Raw genomic sequence first — 22,349 nt, forward strand, 5'->3', positions numbered from 1 at the left:
GCACACGACTTCTTGGTTAACCACCGAGGAGCGGGAGAAGTGAGATTCCCAGGCAAGGACGAGTTGGCTTGTTGTCTGAAAATTACGTAAGACCCCGGACCCCATTATTCCCCCTAGAGACACTAAACCCCGGAATAATTACCGTGTTTACAAGAAGAAAAACATCTTTGACTATGTAGCCTATGGTGGTATAAAGAGAGCAGGTTACTAAGGTTCATCTACAGATTGTCTCATTTTCTGTATTTTTCACCTGTTTCACCCAGTAGGATATTATGATGTCCTTTCTATACGCTACGTGTGGCCAGCAGTGACTTTAAAGATCCCAGGGATTATATGGGAGTCAATTATTTATTTCAATGTGGAAATCTCTGAGTAGACATTTCGGTTCACAAAGACCAATAAATCGTGCTCAGTTTGCGCACGGATTTACAAAACGAAAGTATGTGGAGGAGCACTTATAGTGAAGATGCGTTCCTAGGTAGGCTACAAAGTGGACTTCCGACATGTGGCCCCTCAAAATAAAAGTTCGCCAATAGTAGGCTATAGTGTTATCAGGTAATCATCATTTACTCACTTAATTAAAGCTCAGACAAATGTTTTAAAGAAAACCAATAATTGCCTAAGCCTACTATTAAATGCATCATCTATGACTATTCTGCATAGGAGAATTGACAATCAGCCAGTAAAATAGTGTTTAAATTAGAAACTATATAGCCGAGCTTATATTCAAACTGTAAAGTCTATATGCTATAGCCTAGCCTATTTATATACCCTCTATAGGCCTATATATATCTATAGGCTATATATTTTCTCGATGAACAATTGAAGATAAACATTGTAAACGTGTAGGATCAGCTGAAGGACCTTTTTATTTTTCCATGAGATTTAAACAGTCATTCTTCTGTAATGTTTCTCGGTGTTTTCGGGTTTGTGCACACGGTACAAACAAACTGCTGTCTGTTGACGTTTGTCCGCTCCCTCCCGCAGCTCTGCACCCGACCGCTTCACCAGCGCTCGTGAGCAAACCAAAGCAAACAGCCCATTGTAGCCTGTTGTGCTGCTTTTACGTACCGTATGCGGTAGGAAATATCTAATTCAAGGGTCGAGTACACGTGACATCTGAGGAGTTTTTTCTGTTGGATATTTCAGAGGTCATACAAAATTATTTTATTTAAATCAGAATTCCATCAAAATCTGTGTTTAGCATTATTACAATTTTATGATGAATCAGACCGGGCTGGTCTGTGACCACGAATAGCCTAAGTGGAATATTAGGATAGCCTACTCCCTGCTGTTTTTAATACTGTGGAGATAGTTTGCATACTCCAGCAATTAACACTAGTGTAGATACTCTTATGTGAATTACTGTATCTTTATATTATGTTCGCTTGTTACCTTTAGCTGGCACATGTTTGTACAGGTGGGTGTCGATTTACATTCACTGCCCTCGGATGTAGCTTGTGGTGGGAGCCTGAAGGCAACATTGTTTCTTTTTTGCGCTCGCCACCATCCAGCAGTGTTTTTCCACGTTAAGTGATTGCTGCATGTCGGCACCGTAATGATCTGAGTCATTACATGATGTGACCAGTGCAAATCACTATGTGTAACCATAGTGTAACGAGTGAACTAAAAGATTTAGAGCAGAGTGCAACTTTTTCTTTTAGAAAGAACTAGAATATAAATTAATATAAAATAAACATTACATGTCCACATCGTGTAACATGAAATGTGGTTCTTGAGAGAAATATAGCCTACAACAAATAATTGATTTATTTATTGTAGCCTATATTGTTAATGTTAATGTTTCCTTGTCATAGGTCACATCAGCCAAAGCATAGTGCAGACAAATGTTTGTTGTGTAGAAAAGTGGTGTTCAAATCCTGAGAGCTTTATTTTAAATGTAAAAGAAGATCCCAAATTCTCCTAAGATACCAAATAACACAGAAGTTTATAAGTGACTCACCACGTATGTTTTTCGACTCTATTACAACCATAAAAATTAAATTTTTGGATTTTAATATTTCATTCAAAGTGAAGTTGATCAGTGCACTCAACTGATACTATGGTGAAACATCTAACTTTGAGGATGACTAAGGGGGAAAATAGCATGTTGAAACTTCAGGGTCCATCAGTTGAAAACAATTTTAGGAACATAAGAATGGATGTGACAGTTTATAATAAATAATAATAATAATTATAATATAATCATTGTTTACAATAGTCTGGACCTTCCTGTGTTTAGCCTGAACTCCGTTTCTGTCATGAACAGACACAATTATAGATGGTGTGATTATTCACAGAGACACATCTGTAGTGATTATGAATTATTCAAACAGGATGTTGGGGAGTACAGGTGGTTGGTGAAGTATTGTAAGTGTAATAAATGCAAAAACACTTCAGAACATAATTAAGCTCAGTTAGCCTGTTAAGACTGAGTTTGGGTTCTTGGGTTCTTAGAAAAGGTATTCATCTGTCGTTCATCCGTTGTTTGATCCCATGTCGCTGGTTGTGTTTTTGATTTGGTAGTAACTCAAAATACTGTATTTTCCTGGGACATTTGGGGGATGACAGAGAGGTGCTGTTTGTGTCTGAGACCACTAGAGGGAGACATCTACACATTTAGAGAGAGAGAGGTTTTCGTTGTAGAGTGGCTCAAATAGATAAGCCATGTCACCAATTGGGCAATTGCTGATTTTTGGTCAGTGATAAAAGTTAGTGTTGGGCAAGTAGTGGTTATGATTCGGATCAAGTCTCCAGGAAAGGAATTTAAGTTGATTTAGCGTAATGTCCCCAAAAGCGATATAAGTAAACATCAGGTGTGTGTGTGTGTGTGTGTGTGTGTGTGTGTGTGTGTAAACTGCTGACCAGGGAGAATTTGATCCTTAAGCCCAGCATGGGACAGTGTCAGACATGAGTTTAAAAAGAGCGGACATCCATTGCTCTTTAGCCCTTGCTGTTAGCTGATGAGAGGAAACTACTGAATGTAGCTTTACTCACAAAGCCTAGGTGGTTGAACTGCTGTTTCCAGGCTACAGTCTGTTGCTTGGTTAGGACAGATCTGGTCATATGGAGTGAAAACTCACAGAGCAACGCCATTATATAATACAGCATGTACAACTGTTTTCTCTGTTATACCAGGTTATACAACACAGATGGAGCATCACAGTCGTGTGTGTATGTTTACTACAACACACAGAGACCTTTAACCTAAACTGACTGGATCTCTGGGCCTGTGTTTGTCAGTCAACCTTGTAATGAGCGTACTCTTGTGCCTTTGGATAGCTCTCCAAATAAATAGAAAACAGCAATTGTTAGAATATACTTGCTCCAAATGAACTAAATATGTCCTCTACATGCCTGCCAAACAAAAGTGACCTAATTCTCTGTGGATGTTTCATAATAAAACTTTACCGGTGACAAAAACATGTCACAATTAATAAGTGATCTTGCTCTTCTCACAAGTCACAGGCCAAATTGATAACATCAGTAATAACTTAATTCTATTTTAGGGAACTGGAATTGTGCATGATGACTCACCAGTCACTAGACATTTAAATGGGACTGAGCCATCTCTAACGTTACTAGTACTATAGTTCCACCTGGGCCTTTTCTGTCTTGACAATTTAAAATCTCAAAAGAAAAAAAATAGTACTGTCAGGACCGTTTGGCCTTTAAAACAGCGCATTGATGGGTTTGAACTGTGTTTTTGGAGAACTGACTTTCAGTTTTTATGAGAAATGACTTTTACCTACTTATTTTAGTGTTTTGCTGCAATATGCACTGAAATCACTGTAAGCTGTAGTTGCGTTTGTGTGTAACCATTAACCATTTTCAACAAAGTTCTGTTCCTCACGAGAGAAAGAAAAGCCTACATCTGCAGCCCTAAATACTTAGAATTTTAGATCAGCTGTGGCGGAGTTCTGGTCCAGTCTACAAAACACATTGTTCTCCTAATTTGTCCTGTACGTTTGTGACCCACATTAAGGTTCTGACCTGCCAGTTAGGCGCCGACCTACATTCACCCATATTCTTGATCACGAATCACTGACAGAAAACCTCAAACGTCTGTCTCATACTGTACACATTATAAATATTACAAATAATCCTCTTAGTACAGTTAACTGTAAATTGACGTCGTATGCAATTTTATAAAGATTTCTGAATTTTATTTCACTTCAGATCCTAAGTGAATAAAAAAAAATGATGTTAGCAAACCTTTAGTAAATTCAGAATCATTATAACATAGCTTCAGCTGCTGCTGTCTACGTAAAAACTTTAACGATGGCTCTGTTCTGGTCAGGTCTCCCAGTGAGCTGTGACAGTGTGACAAAGAACCAGCATGAACCAGGACGCTGAAACTGAGAGAAGCTGCAGGTCTTCACATTTGAGGATGGAAACTGAGAAAGTTTGGCATTTTTTTTCTTGATAAATTACTTCAATGATTGACTGAATCTATTAACTATTGCTGATTGTTTTTTTAGACAGTCACTTCAGCTTGAGTAAGTTCACATACAAATTCCCTTTAGAATAGTCTCACTGATTAATCTGTCATCATTGACATTTTAAGAAGGGTGCACCAACACACATTTTCAAAACCTCATTTTCAGCACCTCAAGACGTTTGCAGGACTTGCAGGACACCACGGTGAATATCACACCAAGACAAAACGCTTTGAACAGGGTACCCGCGGGGTCTTAAAAGTATTAAAAAAGTCTTACATTTCATATTCTAAAAATAAGTACATTTAATTTACAAAGCATCAAATTTAATTTACAAAGGTCTTTTTTCTTGTCCTTTTGTAGGATTAAATAAATGCCAAAACGTCATAAATAAACACTTTTTGTGTGTGTGACTTTACAATTTACTCTGTTTGGTGTGAGGTGGATGTTATACGGCAGTACAGGTAATGTTACTGTTCACGTCAGTGTTTAGCTTTACTCTCTGGACTGGAGTGTTCGCGGTGCACAAGCTCCGGCATCCAAGCTCTGCTCTCAGGGAGAGGAACAGAGAGCAGCGCTGCAACCTTTGGACAAATAAACACCTGTAGTCAGACTGGATTATGCTCAACAACTACGCCGTTTACTACCTCGGAGTTAACTGCTTAACTCACACCCTCTGCAGCTAAAAGACTCATTCACGCCTTCATCTCCTCACGGCTGGACTACTGCAACTCACTACTCCTTGGTATCAGCTCAACCTACATAAAAAGGCTCCAACTGGTCCAGAACTCAGCTGCACGACTCATCACCCGCTCCAAATCCTGGCACCACATCACTCCAGTCCTAAAACAACTACACTGGCTTCCCATTTCTCACCGGATCACATACAAAATCCTGGTCCTTACCTACAAAGCCATACCACCTGGCCCCTTCGTACCTCACTGTCCTCCTCTCCCCCTACCAACCCTCACAGTCCATCAGATCCACCTCAGCCGGTCTCCTCTACGTCCCCAAGTCCAAGCTCCGCGGTTTTGGGGACAGAGCCTTTTCCAGGGCAGCTCCCAGGCTCTGGAACTCCCTCCCCCCATGAGATCCGCACCTCTGAGTCCCTCACCATTTTCCAGTCCCGCCTTAAGACCCATCTCTTCACCACTGCCTATGGGTAGCCATTTGTTGTCATGTTTTATTATCTGCTCTGTAAAGCGACTTTGAGTTCGTGAAAAGCACTATACAAATTTAATTTATTATTATTATTATTTTATTAAATTAGCGTTTTACTTTAGTTTTTGGGATTACAACGTTGATTTATCTTCACTGGAGCTTCTCAGCAGCTAGGTCCGTGCACATCCGGTTCCAGTGTTGTTAGCGTCGTTAGCTCTGTCGGACTACGAATTCATATATATATAAAAACCGGACAAAACTGGACATTGCTTGGTTAAAAGAAAGCGAGAAGGTTGAACTACCTGGTGAGTTCAGAAAACATGTGTCTGTAACTTTATTCCAGCTATCATTGTACTTTACTGTGACCAAGTTAGCATAGCATAGCCCTGATCAATCCAAACTCCATTCAGAAAACAAACATTTTAGAAGTTGTTGTCCCGCTGTCTTGCTGACAGACCTGACAAAGCATGAATTCATATGTTTAACAAATCTGCATCATGTTGTAGTTATTTCGGCATCAGTTTAATCCGTTTATTGCTATTTAATTACAGCAAAATGTTTAATTTGGGTTGATACAGTTGTTTATTCACGTTATTGCGTTAAAATCGCCTTCTCGCTTTGTGTGTGAACACTTGCAGCGAATGTACTCGGGCAAGGAGAAAGACGGCAGCTGAACAAAAGGTGCTCTGCCAGCAGACCACAGACAAGGTAACAGCAACTTTAGCATTTATCTGAAATCATGATTGATTGTTGAGTTGAAGCCAAAGTAAGCGGCAGACCTCAGCTGAAAATGTGCACTGCGTTTGTTGTTCTCCTTTTTGGGCCGTGTAACCCCACAGTCATGAGTTAACTGGGTTTTTGGGGAGCTGCACCTTTTAACTCCCCTCCAGCTCTCTCTGTAGCTCAGAGACAGCTCTGCTACCTGCCTGTGCTAATCCATCCTTTCACCCAGACTCTTTGTCTTTATTATCGCCATCTTTATAATTACAAACAGCTGTTTCGTGTGCAGGATCGCTCATTTCCCGTTTCACATTCCATGTGTGTTTTCTTGACAAAACCTGGTTTGGAGACCAGCCTGGGGTGACACAGCGCTGTCAGCTCCTGTAGTGTGTGTGTCCCTGTCACCGATCAGTGATCAGTCAGGTAGTGTGAACGCCACAACAACTTCAAGACTGCCATCATAAGACCGCAAATTGTGTGAACGCACGGCAATCGGCCGATGCTAAAAGTCGTGTAGTCTGCAGGAGCCTTTAGTATAACTTGTATAGCACTCCAGTGATGTTTGTTTGTTAAGCAGATGTCTGGTTGTTGGTCTGATGTTTGCTGTATGACACACTATGATATTCCGAAAGGACTATTAAATATCTATCACCTATAAACGCACAGCTGATCCCCTTACTGACTGAAGTCAAGCCAGACTCCTATTCGAAAACGACAGTCAAGCCAGCCCTCACGATGTTTTGCAATGCGTGTTTTTTCTAGACATTACGGTAACGTCGTGTCGCAGCACATTTCATAATAAAAGTGAGCTTCTGCTGAACATAATGCAATTGATGTGGCAGAAACGATTGAATAAATAAATAAATGCTTAAGACAACACAAGTATCTAAAGAAAATATTATATAAAATATTATATATAATATTATATGAAAATATTACATTCTGACAGAAAGCTTACTAAATTCAGCCAAGATTCGAACTCATGTAAAAAGAAAACCTCCTGTTTCCACTAACTCATTTCACTTCACAGTGATAGCAGACCACCTCAGGGTGTCCCTTTGTCAATATATTAATCATTTTTGACCATTTTGACTAACATGGGCTACAAATAGCCGGTCTGTCTACGAGCTAAATCGTGGCTACCCACAAGCTGCGCGTAAAACATGTGAAAGGAATGAAACAATAAAACTTGTAATCACTGTAGACCTTGCTTACATGATGAAATATCATACACCCTGCAAGTTATTTTGGCAAAAACGTCATGTAATCACATGTAAAGTTATTGTGGCTAGAAGTGGGTTACTTATAGCAGGACTAAATGAGGTCTATAGAAAACCTAGACGGTGAAATGACGGCTATTGCTTGCTGGGGTCTGCATTATTTGGTATCTTAGGAGAATTTGGGATCTTATTTTACATTTGAAATAAAGCTCTCCGGATTTGAACACCACTTTTCTACACAACAAACATTTGTCTGCACTATGCTTTGGCTGATGTGACCTATGACAAGGCAATTAACATTAACAATATAGGCAACCATATATAAATAAATTATTTCTTGTAGGCTATTTTCTCTCAAGAACCACATTTCATGTTACCCGATGTGGACTTTAATAATTAATTAATGTTATGTTTATTTTATTTTATATTCATTAATATTCTAGTTCTTTGTAAAAGAAAAAGTTGCACTCTGCTCTAAATCTTTTAGTTCACTCGTTACACTATGGTTACACATAGTGATTTGCACTGGTCACATCATGTAATGACTCAGATCATTACGGTGCCGACATGCAGCAATCACTTAACGTGGAAAAACACTGCTGGATGGTGGCGAGCGCAAAAAAGAAACAATGTTGCCTTCAGGCTCCCACCACAAGCTTCTACATCCGAGGGCAGTGAATGTAAATCGACACCCACCTGTACAAACATGTGCCAGCTAAAGGTAACAAGCGAACATAATATAAAGATACAGTAATTCACATAAGAGTATCTACACTAGTGTTAATTGCTGGAGTATGCTAACTATCTCCACAGTATTAAAAACAGCAGGGAGTAGGCTATCCTAATATTCCACTTAGGCTATTCGTGGTCACAGACCAGCCCGGTCTGATTCATCATAAAATTGTAATAATGCTAAACACAGATTTTGATGGAATTCTGATTTACATAAAATAATTTTGTATGACCTCTGAAATATCCAACAGAAAAAACTCCTCAGATGTCACGTGTACTCGACCCTTGAATTAGATATTTCCTACCGCATACGGTACGTAAAAGCAGCACAACAGGCTACAATGGGCTGTTTGCTTTGGTTTGCTCACGAGCGCTGGTGAAGCGGTCGGGTGCAGAGCTGCGGGAGGGAGCGGACAAACGTCAACAGACAGCAGTTTGTTTGTACCGTGTGCACAAACCCGAAAACACCGAGAAACATTACAGAAGAATGACTGTTTAAATCTCATGGAAAAATAAAAAGGTCCTTCAGCTGATCCTACACGTTTACAATGTTTATCTTCAATTGTTCATCGAGAAAAGAAAAAAAAAAAATAAATAATAAAAAAAAAAAAAATATATATATATATATATTATATATATATATATATATATATATATATATATATATATATATATATATATGTATAAACCAATTATTGGTTTTCTTTAAAACATTTTTCCGAGCTTTAATTAAGTGAGTAAATGATGATACCTGATAACACTATAGCCTACTATTGGCTACCTTTTTATTTTGAGGGGCCACATGTCGGAAGTCCACTTTGTAGCCTACCTAGGAACGCATCTTCACTATAAGTGCTCCTCCACATACTTTCGTTTTGTAAATCCGTGCGCAAACTGAGCACATGACTTTTTGGTCTTTGTGAACCGAAATTTCTACTCAGAGATTTCCTGCTGGCCACACGTAGCGTATAGAAAGGACATCATAATATCCTACTGGGGGAAACAGGTGAAAAATACAGAAAACGAGACAATCTGTAGATGAACCTTAGTAACCTGTTCTCTTTATACCACCATACATAGTCTAAGATGTTTTTAAGACAACAAGCCAACTCGTCCTTGCCTGGGAATCTCACTTCTCCCGCTCCTCGGTGGTTAACCAAGAAGTCGTGTGCACACACTTCTTTGTAATTACCTGCTACGTGCCAGCGTGCAGTGGCAGGCGCATTTTGCACCCAGTCCTGTTGTTTCCAGGACGCTATAAAAGAGCCGCCTCTTCACTGACAGTCACAACAGTGAGTCGTTTGACACTGAACATACTCCACCAGCACACGAAGAAGACATCAATCGAACAATGGATCCCTGCGACTGCTCCAAGAGTAAGTGTTAACTGTTATGTCTTGTCTCAACATTTCTCATGGTTGGAGACCAGACTATTTGTCATTTTTGGACAATGTGAAGCTGATCTGGCTTAATTTGTTGTCTTCCAGGTGGAACCTGCAAGTGCGGAGCATCCTGCGCTTGCACAAACTGCTCCTGCACCACCTGCAAGAAGAGTAAGTCTGACATCTTTACACCGATAACATGACGTATTGTGTTGGTATTTAATCTTGACCCAGTCAGAGGGACTACTGGATGCAATATATCTGAATTGCTTAAGCTACATTTCCCCCTTCACCCTCGATAGCATTTTATATTTCATTAGCACTGTAACAGTAGAATACTCATGAGGTAGAGTAAAAATTCAGTCATTTATGTTGAGGCTGTAGTGTGCAGCCTATCTGCCTCCAACCAGCTGCCCAAGAGGCTGTTAATTGGCTTAATTAGCTGCAGCGTAAAGGTGTAGGCTAAATTCTAGTTCACGGCACCAAGTTGACCAATCTGTACCCAATGGATGATTTGACTTGGTGTCTTACTGTCCATGTTCGGGTACTTGAGCTGGCATCAGCTGTGAGATCAGCACTCTTTCTTTTCTCAGGCAGCTTACTTGACCGCTGGCCTGTCACTAACAAACTCTTTCTCTTGTTGCAGGCTGCTGCTCATGCTGCCCACCAGGCTGCAGCAAGTGCGCCTCCGGCTGCGTGTGCAAAGGGAAGAAGTGCGACACCAGCTGCTGTCAGTGAGGAGCCTGCAACATCAGCGCTCTACTGCCCTTGTGATGGCGCCTGTGTTAACAACTAATGACTAACTGCAAATGTCTATATAAAATGTATTTTGTACTCGTCTCAGCGTTGCAATAAATTGATTTCCTTAACGTGGATGTGTTGTCTTGGTTTTGGCTTAAAGTGGTCTTACGTGTAGGGTTTCAAGCCTCGGAAAAAAATGAGCTGTACAGTGTAAAGTCATCTAACACAATGGTTCTCAAAGTGGAGTCCAGGGTCCCCAGCAAAAAGTGGAATAATTTATTTTCGTTATAATTCCATCCATAAGGAACACAATGACAGAATATGTATGACTACTTGGGTCAAAGGTTTCATACACTTTCTGTAATATAAAATTCTATCACAATGGGGGTGCGTGGTCTAATTTGTGTGAGTTTAGGGGTCCTTGATGTGAAAAAGTTTGAGAACCACTGATCTAACAAAGCTGACTCTCAAAGGGAGGCAGTAGGCCTATATAAAGCTGAAACCCAAGTCCGTGTGTTATGTTGTAGTGCTGACTCCTGATATCAATAAGACGACATATATAATAAATAAACTCCCTGGCTTTATTTTGAACTTGGCCTCCGCGGAACTTTCTAACCATGCGAACAAAAAGGGAGCACTTGTTTCTGGTAGGAACAGTGACGTACACCGGAAGTGTTGTGTTGTTTCCGTGTCCAGGAAAAATTCTACCCGGTGCTTATGGCGTTTCAACAATAGCATTGCACTAGACGGTCCTGTTTTATAAGATATTTAAATGGCTCAACATGCCAAAGGTCGTGTCTAGAAGTGTTGTGTGCTCGGACACAAGAGACAGAGAGGAGTACGACGATGGAGAAAAGCCTCTTCATGTCTACTACTGCCTGTGCGATCAGATGGTTTTGGTTTTGGACTGCCAACCATTTTTCAGAACATATTTAACATGCTTTAAAAAAAAGTGATTGAAACATGTTCCCAGCGTCCCCAGTGTAAATGACACCTATGAATACATGAGACACATCTGTAGTGATTATGAATTATTCAAACAGGATGTTGGGGACTACAGGTGGTTAGTGAAGTATTGTAAGTAAAAAAACACTTCAGAACATAATTAAGCTCAGTTAGCCTGTTAAGAGTTTGGGTTCTGGCTTAGAAACATAAATACAAAGGTATTCATTTGTCATTCATCCATTGTTTGGTCCCATGTCGCTGGTTGTGTTTTTCTTTATATATATTTTCTTTTCCAAACTGCAACGATTGTTATTCTGGGACACTTGGGGGATGACAGAGAGGTGCTGTTCGTGTCCGAGACCACAAGAGGGAGACATCTACACATTTAGAGAGAGAGAGATTTTCCTTGTTGAGTTTTGAACTATTTGGTCCTAAATTTAGTATTTTCTGTGCTCATTTTAAAAACATAGTCTACATATTACTTTTTCTCCAGTTTAGTTCCTGTAACACTCCTCTTTGGTTTGGAATTGACCAGCCAGTGGTTAAAAATAAGTGGGCAACAACACCAACAAGCTGTGCAAAATATAGCCTCCAAGTTTATTCATGCATTTCAGTAAATAGACATTAAAAAAAAGGGTTAAAACAAGGCTGAAGCTAAAAAGTCAGTTCAAATGGGGAAAGCTTAGGATCATTTAAATAAAAGGGTATCAGGGTCTTTGTGGCTGGGTGTGCTCAGCGTCGGCTCCCTGCGTGGGCGAAGCCCAACAACGCGACAGGGTCTGCTGTTGGTCACAGGCTGGTCGGTTGTGGCCTCCTCACTGCTTGAGGCCTCTGGTAACTCCACTAAGTAGCTGTGGCTCTGCACCATGCGACTCCCCAGACCACAACACAGCCGTGTGCCACACTATCTGGGATATCAGCAGCAGCCTCAGTACACCCGCACACTGCACACAGGAGACAAGCAGAAACTCTCAGAGCTTAGTATGTGGCTGGTTAAATGGCTGCAGATTGGAGGTCACGCCCAAGCACACCTGTCTGCCATCAGCACATCCCCATGCAATCAACCCATGTGAAAACCACACCCACCAAACACACTCACTCTAGGTGGTCACCCATCATTTACATTACATTTACATTTACTCATTTGGCAGACACGTTTATCCAAAGCGACTTACATTTGAGAAACAACATACAAGCATCAACAGAGCATCAATAACAGATCTACAACTGACAAAACATACTAGTAAGAGCAGCAATAAATACTAGTAAGAGCTCACAGTACATATCACATCAATCACTATCACTGCACTCAAAATCAGGCCGATACAGGTCTACCCCGTTACATTCCAGTTTACTGTGTTACTGTAGAAGTTAATGGATGGAAAAATGTGCAAGCAACACATGTAGTACAATTTGTACTTTTACTTTGTAGGAGCACATAACCAAAACATGGCCTGCACATACATCAAAACAGTCTATTGTCACCTGTTAACTAAAAACTATACAGTACATTGGAGATACTTATATAGATATATTTGAGGTTTATTTTCTCCTGATCAAACTTGCAGCTCTTACTTTTGCTGTGTGCGCAGGATGTGTGCATGATGTGTGTGTGTGTGTTGTCTGACTTGGGGAAGACAGAAGCCATGTCACCAATTGGGCAATTGCTGATTTTGTGATAAAAGTGATAAAAGTGATTTGTGATAAAAGTTAGTGTTGGGCAAGTAGTGTTTATGATTCGGATTAAGTCTCCAGGAAAGGAATTTAAGTCGGTTTAGCGTAATGTCCCCAAAAGCGATATAAGTAAACAACAGGAGTATGTGTGTGTGTGTGTGTGTGTGTGTGTGTGTGTGTGTGTGTGTGTGTGTGTGTGTGTGTAAAGGGCAGACCGGGAGAATTTGATCCTTAAGCCCAGCATGGGACAGGGTACATGCACTGCAAAAAATGCTTACCCTCACAAGTGATTTTATTTTATTTTAAAACAGAAATTTCAATTTCAATTTCAGATGTGATTATTTATGCATAAAAAGACATTAGATTGGAAATGATTTCATTTATTTCATATAAATGATTTAATAAGTCATATCATAATATAATGAAGCACATCCCATTGCTTGGAATCAGATGAACTATTATTAGGCTACTATAGAAAGATCATTTCACTCAAACTGTACCAAAATTAGGAGAACTGAGTTGAAGATCAAGTCTTGTCACTGAGCTCCTTGTTATTTGCTGAGCATGCTAGGATCTTGTTCCACCAGGACTGACACGTCTCCGTCTCCCTGGATCCCCCCACACATACTTAGCCTACTGCCTCGACAAAATGAAGCAAAGAAAAGCTGCCCTCTGAATCTCTACCGGCTTCTAGGAAAAACTTACTGGAATTCATGGTAAATAAATTAATATCAGCAGCGTGTGGTTCATCTGCCAAGAATTTATTTGCTACATTAGGCCACATGTTTTCTATCTTAAATCATATGCTGGAGTACGTGCTGTGTGTGGAGGACTTGTCCACTTTCTAGGAAGGTTAACACGTGTTTGACGTCTGGCCTTGGCCCTAAAGCAGGTCAGTTCAGCTCTTTTGGAAATCCTGACAAAATGATGCTTGAAAAGCACGAAACAGCCCTTTGGAATTTATTATGAGTGACAACAAAGATTAACACTGAAATAATAATATCAGTTTTAGTAAATCTGGCGACAAGGTGAAAATGTATCTAGAGCTTGTGATAATTTTGTTTTCAGTGAAGGTAACTGTTCTGCATCAATTCTTCAGAACCAGTTATCATTCTGCTGCTCCTGTTTGTTTTGAATTTATACCATTAACAGGCCATGTATTACAGTGCATGCTAATAGTAATGGTGATTATACTGGGGTTAAATAAAATGAAGTCATCCTGTATTTGAAGCATATGTAACAAGTGAAGAGTTAATAAAATGGGATCTTCACCAGTACAAAGAATTTATAAACGTCAGGTGGAGACATTTCTAGACCTAGGCTACGTCACTTGGGTGACTACTTTGCTGAGAGAGAAGCTGTGTCCTGCATGTGTTTCCATTGCAGCAGATGCAGTTCTATACATTGCATGAAGTCCACATGTACTGTATGTGAATGCTCAACTAGCTCTGTTGCTTCCAGCTTCCCCTGTTTTCACACCGATTAGCATCTAGTCTAATTGGGTCTGAGAAAAGTTCATCAATCAAGTGAAACTAATCACATCAGATGCAGTGTTTGATAACCACAGAAACAAATCATCTGCAAAGTGCTGTAGTCTCGGACAGACATTCTGCATTATTGGAGGACCAGCAGGCAGGGATGATACACGGGGCAACTTTTTGAGCAATGTTGCTGGGCAATCTTGCTAGTGGCAAATCTGACTATGTTTTGAACGGATAGTGGCTGTGCGGGGCGGGTGGCGGAGTGGTGGGGGAAGGGGATTATGGTAGTAATCTTTACTCATTACCATTGACGGCAACGTTGCCCTGCATGATTGCTCTAAAAGTTGCTCTGTGTATCATCAGCTTTAAGGCACTGGCGTCAGTTGCAACAGGAGTCCAGTCATTCACTCTAACAAGTAAAGTTGTCTATTAGGGTAGTAGCCATTTGAACAGGTATGCTGCTTTTATTTCATTGTCATATAACTATGCTTGTGTTTGTTCTCCTACTGTTCCGCTGTTTCATGCGTTGCAATCTTAAGTGTGTGTGTAAGCTGCCTGTTTTGGCCTGGTTAGACAAAATGGAAAACATCTATAACAGAATAACAAACAACAAAAAAGGATAAAATGGGAGATGAATTTTGAAACCTAAAGCAGATCTTAGTCCATAAAGCATGGACACTGAATGCAAAGCCATTAAATTCTGATTTGCAAGCTTTTCACAGTCTTCACAAAGAAACACTACATTTGCACATATATGTATCTGTTTTTGAAGTTTTATCCAGCTTTTTGTCCTGTGGCTAAACACAACAATGGTCACACTATTAATTTCATCTTCACAGTAGCATGGATCATGTGCTGAACATGTCTGACTCATACATCTTCACTCCCTACGTTTACCCGGCATCATGGACCGAGGACTGGGCTGTGCGTCAGATAATCAGCCTGTGGGTGGTGACCAACCTTGGAGCTGAGCTAATTTACCTGGGCTTTGGTACTCTTAGCTTCTACTATGTGTTTGACCATAAGCTCATGAAACATCCACAGTTTATTAAGGTAAGCTGTTTAATGGACAACACCCTGTTCTGACATCTGTAGACAATTTATAAGTCATTGAATGGATTGGAGGTGTAAACTGTTAGTGACCATTTTGTTTTTATTATTTAACACAACATCAGACCTGGAAACAATTCCAAAGCAAACTCCCAAATCCTAATTTTGTCTTTGACCCAATGACAGAATCAGGTAAGAAAAGAGATTCAGCTAGGAACTGTTGCCATCTTCTGGATGAGCTTCCCTACAGTGGCACTTTTCTTCTGGGAGGTCAGGGGAAACAGCAAACTTTATGACAACATCAGCGGATCTCCTCTGGGTAAGACAATGGTTACCTTAAAACCGAGGCCAGGATTTATGTTAGCTTCAATCAACTCAAATCTGAAATTATTCTGAAGTTATTTGATTAACTGCCTTAATGTGAGCGGTTAATCAAGACAAAGCTTTCGCATTTGTTTAAAAGGGCTAAAATAGCCAACATCCATTAGCATACTGGTTTGTTCTGTTTCAGGCTGGTCCGGGGTCTTCCTGAGCATTGCTGGTTTCTTGTTCTTCACTGACATGAGCATCTACTGGATACACCGCTCTATGCACCATAAGAACATTTACAAGGTGAGCTTTAGCATGTTTATGAATATGTTAAGGTGCTCTAAACAATATTTTAGTCATAAAATGTGCAGTAGCTGTGAACAGAGGTGTGGCCCTAAATGCAGACTACAGCCATTAGGATGCAGTTCAATCAAACATTTATTAAAGAAAACTAAGCAGGCTTACACTGAGAGCACAGTGGCAAATGTCCAAACAAAGGTTATTCCAAACAAAAACATAATCCAAAGGGAAAATCCATAAACAAAGAACAAGGTACAATCCAAAGGGGTAAATCCTAAAAAGCGCAGGGACAGAACACTCAACACAGACGAGGATGTAACAAAGACTGAGCAGAACAAGCAAACATTTAAACACTAGGGCGGGACCAAGACCAGGTGGAGGCAATCAGACACAGGCAAGCAGGTGAAACCAACTGAGGGGAACAGACAGGACCAGACCAAAATGCAGAAACACAAACTGAACACTCAATGGATAAAAACTAAACAGGACAGACTGAACACTGAAAGACAAACTAAACATAACAGGAAGCAAGCACACAAGACTAAACACTGTCAAATGAACAATCACCAGATAGAGAACACAAACCAACATTTAACAGACAGAAAACTAAATAACACAAATAAACTACAACCTAACAACGAACAGACTAAGACTAGTGGTCTGTACTATGAAGCGAGGTAACTGGCTTATCCAGGTATGTTCAGGAATAACTTTGTGACGTCGGGTGTAACTTCCTGATTAACCCGTACTACGAAAGGTGGATAAGTGTTAACCTGTGGTCCATGGCAGTTCACGCTGCATCTCTAAACTGCTCCGAGCAGGTTTTGTTCGTGGTTAACTCGAGTTTACCCTGTATACGTGGACTACACACCACATCTGTACTCAGTGTTAATGATGAGAAGTAGGCTATTAATATGCTACCACTTGATAAAATATTTTTAGATTTCATCCTGATTTGTTCAGCATGAAACAGCAATTTCAATGGACCTTTTGTGCATTTGTAGCCTACCATAACATCTTAATCATATTACACATAAAAGAAGAGCCCATAAAATACATCATAGAGATTTGAACTACTCCTCAGGAGGAGGTTAGGTTCACAGCATCAGTTGCCGAAGTAACTGATCTTCGGTTAATCTGATCTCGATCTCTGAAACAGAAAACCCAGAGTTTCCCTCATCTCAGGCTTAACATACTCAGCATTTTCACTAATCCCACTTTCTGAAACAGCACCCAGGAGTAAACACTAAAACATAAACTAAGGCACAGGACTAAGAACTAAGACAGATAATAAGTAAATTAAACATGCAAATAAACGAAAGAATAAACTAGGTTACAAAACCCCAAACCATGACAAGATGAAATTACATTAACATTACATTTATTGATTTAGCTGATGCTTTTATCCAAAGCGACTTACAATTGCTATACATGTCAGAGGTCGCACACCTCTGGGGCAACTAGGGATTAAGTGTCTTGCTCAGGGACACACCAAAGGCAAGCATCTTATCTAAGCGCCATCACCACCCCAAATAAAACTTACAGAAACACAGAACCCAAAAACAGACTAAAACAGGAAAAACATCAACACAAAACCACAATCCTAACAATTCTGATCAAAACAAAGAATCAAATGAATATGTTTAATGGAAAAGGGGGTCACTCGAAGTGATGGACCCACTAAGAATTATCACCTGACTCTGCAGGTTCCCTCAGCTGAGCAAATGAGCATCTTTTGGCTCATTGTTTTGGTTTTACAGACAACAACTTCACTGTTTTGGTTCACTGCTCTCATCAACTTGTTTTCAGCAGGCAGCTGTTTCCAGTGAAAAAGCTCTGATAAAGCCAATTAATACTGCTTGGTAAAAGAGTGACGCATTTAGCTGCTAAAGAGGCAGATGTTTCCTTCAGTAGCTGTGGAAGACCAATATAGAGCTAAAAGGAGAGTGAATCAAGAGTGATTCAACAACTGAGCTACATCTCAATATATAAAGCCAGTAACTGTCCACTTTTATCATTTATTTGTGAGATGTCCACTTAGTCTGAAATTTATAAAAGTTGCAAAATTGGGCTATGTCTTTTACCTCTGAAGCAACTTTCTGAATCTCGATTAAATTCGCCGTAGGATTTTGTGTACCTTGTTTGCATGGTGTAAAATTATCCTAATATTAAGACCATTTGTGTTTCTCCCCCTCAGCACTTACATAAGCAGCACCATATATTCAAGATCCCTACGCCTTTTGCCAGCCATGCCTTCCACCCACTCGATGGCTTCCTGCAGAGCTTGCCCTATCACGTATACCCTTTCGTCTTCCCCCTTCACAAGGTGGTGGTCTACTTGTCACTGTTTACTAAACATTCTGATGTTAGCTCTGAGGGGTAACAGTATTGCAAGTAGCTATACAATTTTCACTGCATACATTAAACACATTATTCTGGCTCAGCTGCTTGTGGACACAATTTGATGTTTGCTTGAAAGTTAAGTGTAAAAAAGCAAAGAATTCCAAAAAGTACAGTGTAAGCATGATGTAAACTCTGTCACATCTGGGATATTTACATTACAGGTGGTCTATCTGTCACTCTTTGTCTTTGTCAACATCTGGACCATTTCCATACACGATGGAGACTACCGCCTTCCCGGCCCCCTGATATGTCTGATCAATGGTGCTGCTCACCACACAGACCATCACCTCTTCTTCAACTATAACTACGGACAATACTTCACGCTCTGGGATCGTCTAGGGGGCTCCTACAGACACCCCTCAGCCCTGCTGCGGAAGGGGCCACATGACCACATTCGCGAGCTCAAGGCAGAGGCTGCACAAACGCAGTGATGATGAAGCTGCTGGCAGGATTTGTCTTTTCTGGTTTCTACAGAAATGCTCAGCTTGGGCGATGATGCAATTGACAATAGCATCAGATGTCAAACATCCATCAGGAGCAGAAATTAGAACACAGAGACCAGAAAAAGACAATGGATTGTGTCTCAAAGAGTTGTCCAAATGTTAAAAACAAATAAAATGAAAGCAGTTTTGGAGGGATTTACATTTTAATCTTCATGAAAATAGGATTTGTTGCAGGGTTGTTGGTTAGACTGCATTCATTTTACAGTGTAGTTACTCTTAAAACTTCATTGGTTATGCTCCCAAATTAAGCCACAGTCCCTCACAGTTTATTTCAGCAGCTTTGACTATCCCTTTTGGTCAAAATATATGTTCCGTGTGTGCATTAGGGTCTTAAACAAGATCTTGTATGGAACTTGACAAAAACTAGAACTGACACATAAGGTGCTATTTCTTCATGGCTTGAGTTTGAAAGGTTTTAAGCAATCTATGAGGATTATAGGACAATGTGTGGGTCTGAGAAAACTGAGAGAAAATAGTTAAACTTTTCAAGGACATTGGTGTGACAGGTGGAAATCATATTTCCTCATACTAACATCCAGGACTTTATTCATCCAACTACCAACAGAATGCTCCGATTTATGATTACAACTTCATAAAATGAGGCCAAAGTGTCTAAGCTTCATGATAGGAGTGATGGGAAGTGGAGTCGTAGATTTTTTTAGTAAGCAAAGAATACTTTTAGACAGAGCCTAGTACAGACAGTGTCTTTGTGAGGGCCCATCCTCCTGACTTTTTGGATACAACACAAATTAAAAAAAAACCCAACAACATAACTTTAAGATGAGTTGTTAACACATGCAAGTCATGCTGTCAAGATTAAAGCAGTTGTAAGAAAAATGTGTCATGCAACAGAAGGCAGACAGGACAACTGGTTGTGACCTTTTAGAAGAAGATATACTTTTTACCCCATTTGTTATCGCAAAGTTTTTATTTTACATTTATTTCCATAAAGACTGCAATATAAACCTTACACCAATGAAAAAGGCATGTTTGCATCATTTCTGCTTAGCTGGAACATACTGCGCACAACAAAATGGCAAAAGCCAATGAATTACATGTGTCTGGATTCAGTGTCCGAATGCATGTGTGTTTTTGTCCTACAGTCTGATTCCAGATTAGCCTTTCAGCTTCCAGTGCTCGGTGTGTTTTCGTGCAGGCTCTGCAGGGCGAGGTCTGTCCACTTCATCTCTTGTTCTTTCACAGACTCTGTGGAGCCCCCGTTGTCCTGCTCAGCCTCAGGCAGTTCACTCTGACAGAGAACAGGGGAAACAAGATGCCATGAAATAGAGAAGCAGTACTCTCTACTTTACATCTATGGTATTATGGTATCAAGAGAAAAACATAACATTTGAGGGAAGCAAAAGATTATATTTAAATTAACAAAAACAGGAATATTATTTTCTGTCAGATGTTTAGGCAGGAACTCATGGTTCGTAATTGAAACAACTACCAAGCACGCACATAACCTAATTTATAATCATGATAGAAAAAACCGTAATGTGTTAGCATTTGACAGCATGATGGGGCACATTTGTAAGTCTGGAAGTTATAAAAGTATGTAAGGCCAGAAGCGCAAGTGTCATGCATGTTTTTGAGCCTGAAAGAGGATTACTGTCACAAAACTGGAGCAAGGAAGTAGGGCTTCCTGTTCTCATTATATTCAAAAGCTGCTTGCTCTCAGTTTCGCAGATAAAATTACACTGGAGTTCACCCAATTTGAACCTAGTCATCTTGCTTCCTAGTGTGCGTCACAAGATTTGTCTAAAATACTGAGTCCTGTTAAAGCCTGTTAGTCCATAAATGTTACAGATCCCGCTCTGTCACACCCGCTGGAAAACACTATCTAGATTTCTGTACACAAAACTTGCTATTCACAAGCCGATTGCAGATTGGGTTTGTTTTGCGCTCACTGAATAGTGTTAGTGTCATTACTAAACGTCCACATAGGCTGTATTAACAGTAGTCTTTGAGAAACGTCTCCTACATGAAAACCAAATCTCGTCAAAATGTCGGTGAGAAACGTCTGCACTGTAAACAAACTCTGTGAACACCTGGCCGCTGCCGATGCTAACGTTGTTTGCCAAGTTTCAGCATTTACCAGCGGGATGGTGACATCTTCATAGGGCAGTCTGTCTTCCCTCCAGGCATCGTCGGTGAGGTCCAGGACTCTGCCATCTCGTTGGATTTCACTGTCCATCCTCTGAGCAGGATTCCGTACAAAAACTGCTCTGATCTTCTCCTCTGACAGTTAGCGTCAAGCTAGCAGCAGACAGCCATTCAAAATCCGCTGCTACCCTTACAAACAAACCAGTTAGCCTAGCAAACAATAAGAGTAACAGTAACACGCTTTACCAAAGTCTGTGAACGAGGGGTTCAGATTTGAGTTTTTAGCGGTTTGAGCACCGTAGATGCGGTAATTGTACGTACACAGCTGACGCTTGGTGATGATGTAACCAATGATGCTTTCACTTGCTGGAGAAAATACTGGATTACATATTCATTCTGTGTTAAATAGCCGCTTCAGTCAATTGATAATTAACAGCAATAAGAATATTGACAATAATAATAATTAGAATCATGTCGGTTTTATACCAGTTATATAGCCAGTGTACAAAGGGCTGTGGATGTGTAAGTGAAACGCCACTCCCGCCCTAATGTTTAGTGGTTTTCATGGTAACCGGGCGCCTCTTCTTTGAAGACACCGCAAATTGTTGTGTTGGTTTACACCATTTGAAGGTAACTATATTTTAGTTGATAACAGATTTATAACACAAGTTTCATTCAGATAGAACAGTACATTTGGTGATCTAACGCCAGCTAACGTTGATGTTACTGTAGTAGATTAGTTAGCTAGCATAAGCTTAGTTAACTAAAGTTACTTTAGCATCTGAGGTTGCCACCATTGGACTCAAGTACAATTATCTGTCGAGAGAAATCTCCCTGAAGCGTTAGGTGTGTCAGCGTTTTCTTTAGGAGTATAGGCTACTTTTGAAAGCGTTTACTCATGTAAAAAAAATTTATATTGCGATTCCATGTTTACACTTATCCAAGGATAGCTTAGAAGCACTGATTGCCCACTTTGTCTTTATTTGTAAATTACTCCACAACGATAAAGATTTAATCATTTTATACAGCAAAATATTTCTGTTCTCATCAAACGCATGTATTTCATACATTTTGGCCTTTGATGTTGATGTTGGCTTCAGGTGTGGTAATGGGTAGACACAACGATGCTCTGCATCATTCGGTTTTACTATAGACATCAACAAAAATGAGCTTGGTTTTGTGT

At 40.1% G+C, this 22,349-nt stretch overlaps 2 protein-coding genes across 4 annotated transcripts; one reads left to right on the top strand and one right to left on the bottom strand.

The window, feature by feature from the left end:
- The first annotated feature begins 5,870 nt into the window (after positions 1–5,870).
- Positions 5,871–18,988, top strand: LOC119893521 (lathosterol oxidase-like). Of its 3 annotated transcripts, XM_038705738.1 has the most exons (7): positions 5,871–5,905; positions 6,239–6,308; positions 15,335–15,548; positions 15,732–15,864; positions 16,057–16,157; positions 18,352–18,480; positions 18,719–18,988. In XM_038705738.1, the coding sequence occupies exons 3-7, from the start codon at positions 15,339–15,341 to the stop codon at positions 18,986–18,988; spliced, it is 843 nt and encodes a 280-aa protein (XP_038561666.1). In that variant the 5' UTR covers positions 5,871–5,905; positions 6,239–6,308; positions 15,335–15,338. The 3 variants fall into 3 exon arrangements, with proteins under 3 accessions (XP_038561666.1, XP_038561665.1, XP_038561667.1); XM_038705737.1 differs by lacking the exons at positions 5,871–5,905; positions 6,239–6,308 and adding an exon at positions 13,268–13,730; XM_038705739.1 differs by lacking the exons at positions 5,871–5,905; positions 6,239–6,308 and adding an exon at positions 13,828–13,906.
- Positions 18,989–19,589: 601 nt separating this feature from the next.
- Positions 19,590–21,496, bottom strand: anapc13 (anaphase promoting complex subunit 13). Its single transcript, XM_038705751.1, has 2 exons — positions 21,159–21,496; positions 19,590–20,309 (listed from the first exon to the last, which is right to left on the bottom strand). The coding sequence occupies exons 1-2, from the start codon at positions 21,255–21,257 to the stop codon at positions 20,184–20,186; spliced, it is 225 nt and encodes a 74-aa protein (XP_038561679.1). The 5' UTR covers positions 21,258–21,496; the 3' UTR covers positions 19,590–20,183.
- Positions 21,497–22,349: the final 853 nt, after the last annotated feature.

Source organism: Micropterus salmoides, unplaced genomic scaffold (genome assembly GCF_014851395.1).
Source record: "Micropterus salmoides isolate LMB-PRFRI ecotype aquatic unplaced genomic scaffold, ASM1485139v1 Ms_hic_scaffold_8, whole genome shotgun sequence".
Classification (NCBI taxonomy): Eukaryota; Metazoa; Chordata; class Actinopteri; order Centrarchiformes; family Centrarchidae; genus Micropterus; species Micropterus salmoides.

Bases quoted from the DNA above. Each gene is read 5' to 3' on its own strand.
- LOC119893521 (XM_038705737.1), top strand. From the start codon at position 13,579: ATGCTAGGATCTTGTTCCACCAGGACTGACACGTCTCCGTCTCCCTGG. The intron at 16,158-18,351 runs GTGAGCTTTAGC...TCTCCCCCTCAG, and splicing joins ACCATAAGAACATTTACAAG to CACTTACATAAGCAGCACCA. The intron at 18,481-18,718 runs GTGGTGGTCTAC...TTTACATTACAG, and splicing joins TCGTCTTCCCCCTTCACAAG to GTGGTCTATCTGTCACTCTT.
- anapc13 (XM_038705751.1), bottom strand. From the start codon at position 21,257: ATGGACAGTGAAATCCAACGAGATGGCAGAGTCCTGGACCTCACCGAC. The intron at 20,310-21,158 runs GTAAATGCTGAA...GTTCTCTGTCAG, and splicing joins AAGATGTCACCATCCCGCTG to AGTGAACTGCCTGAGGCTGA.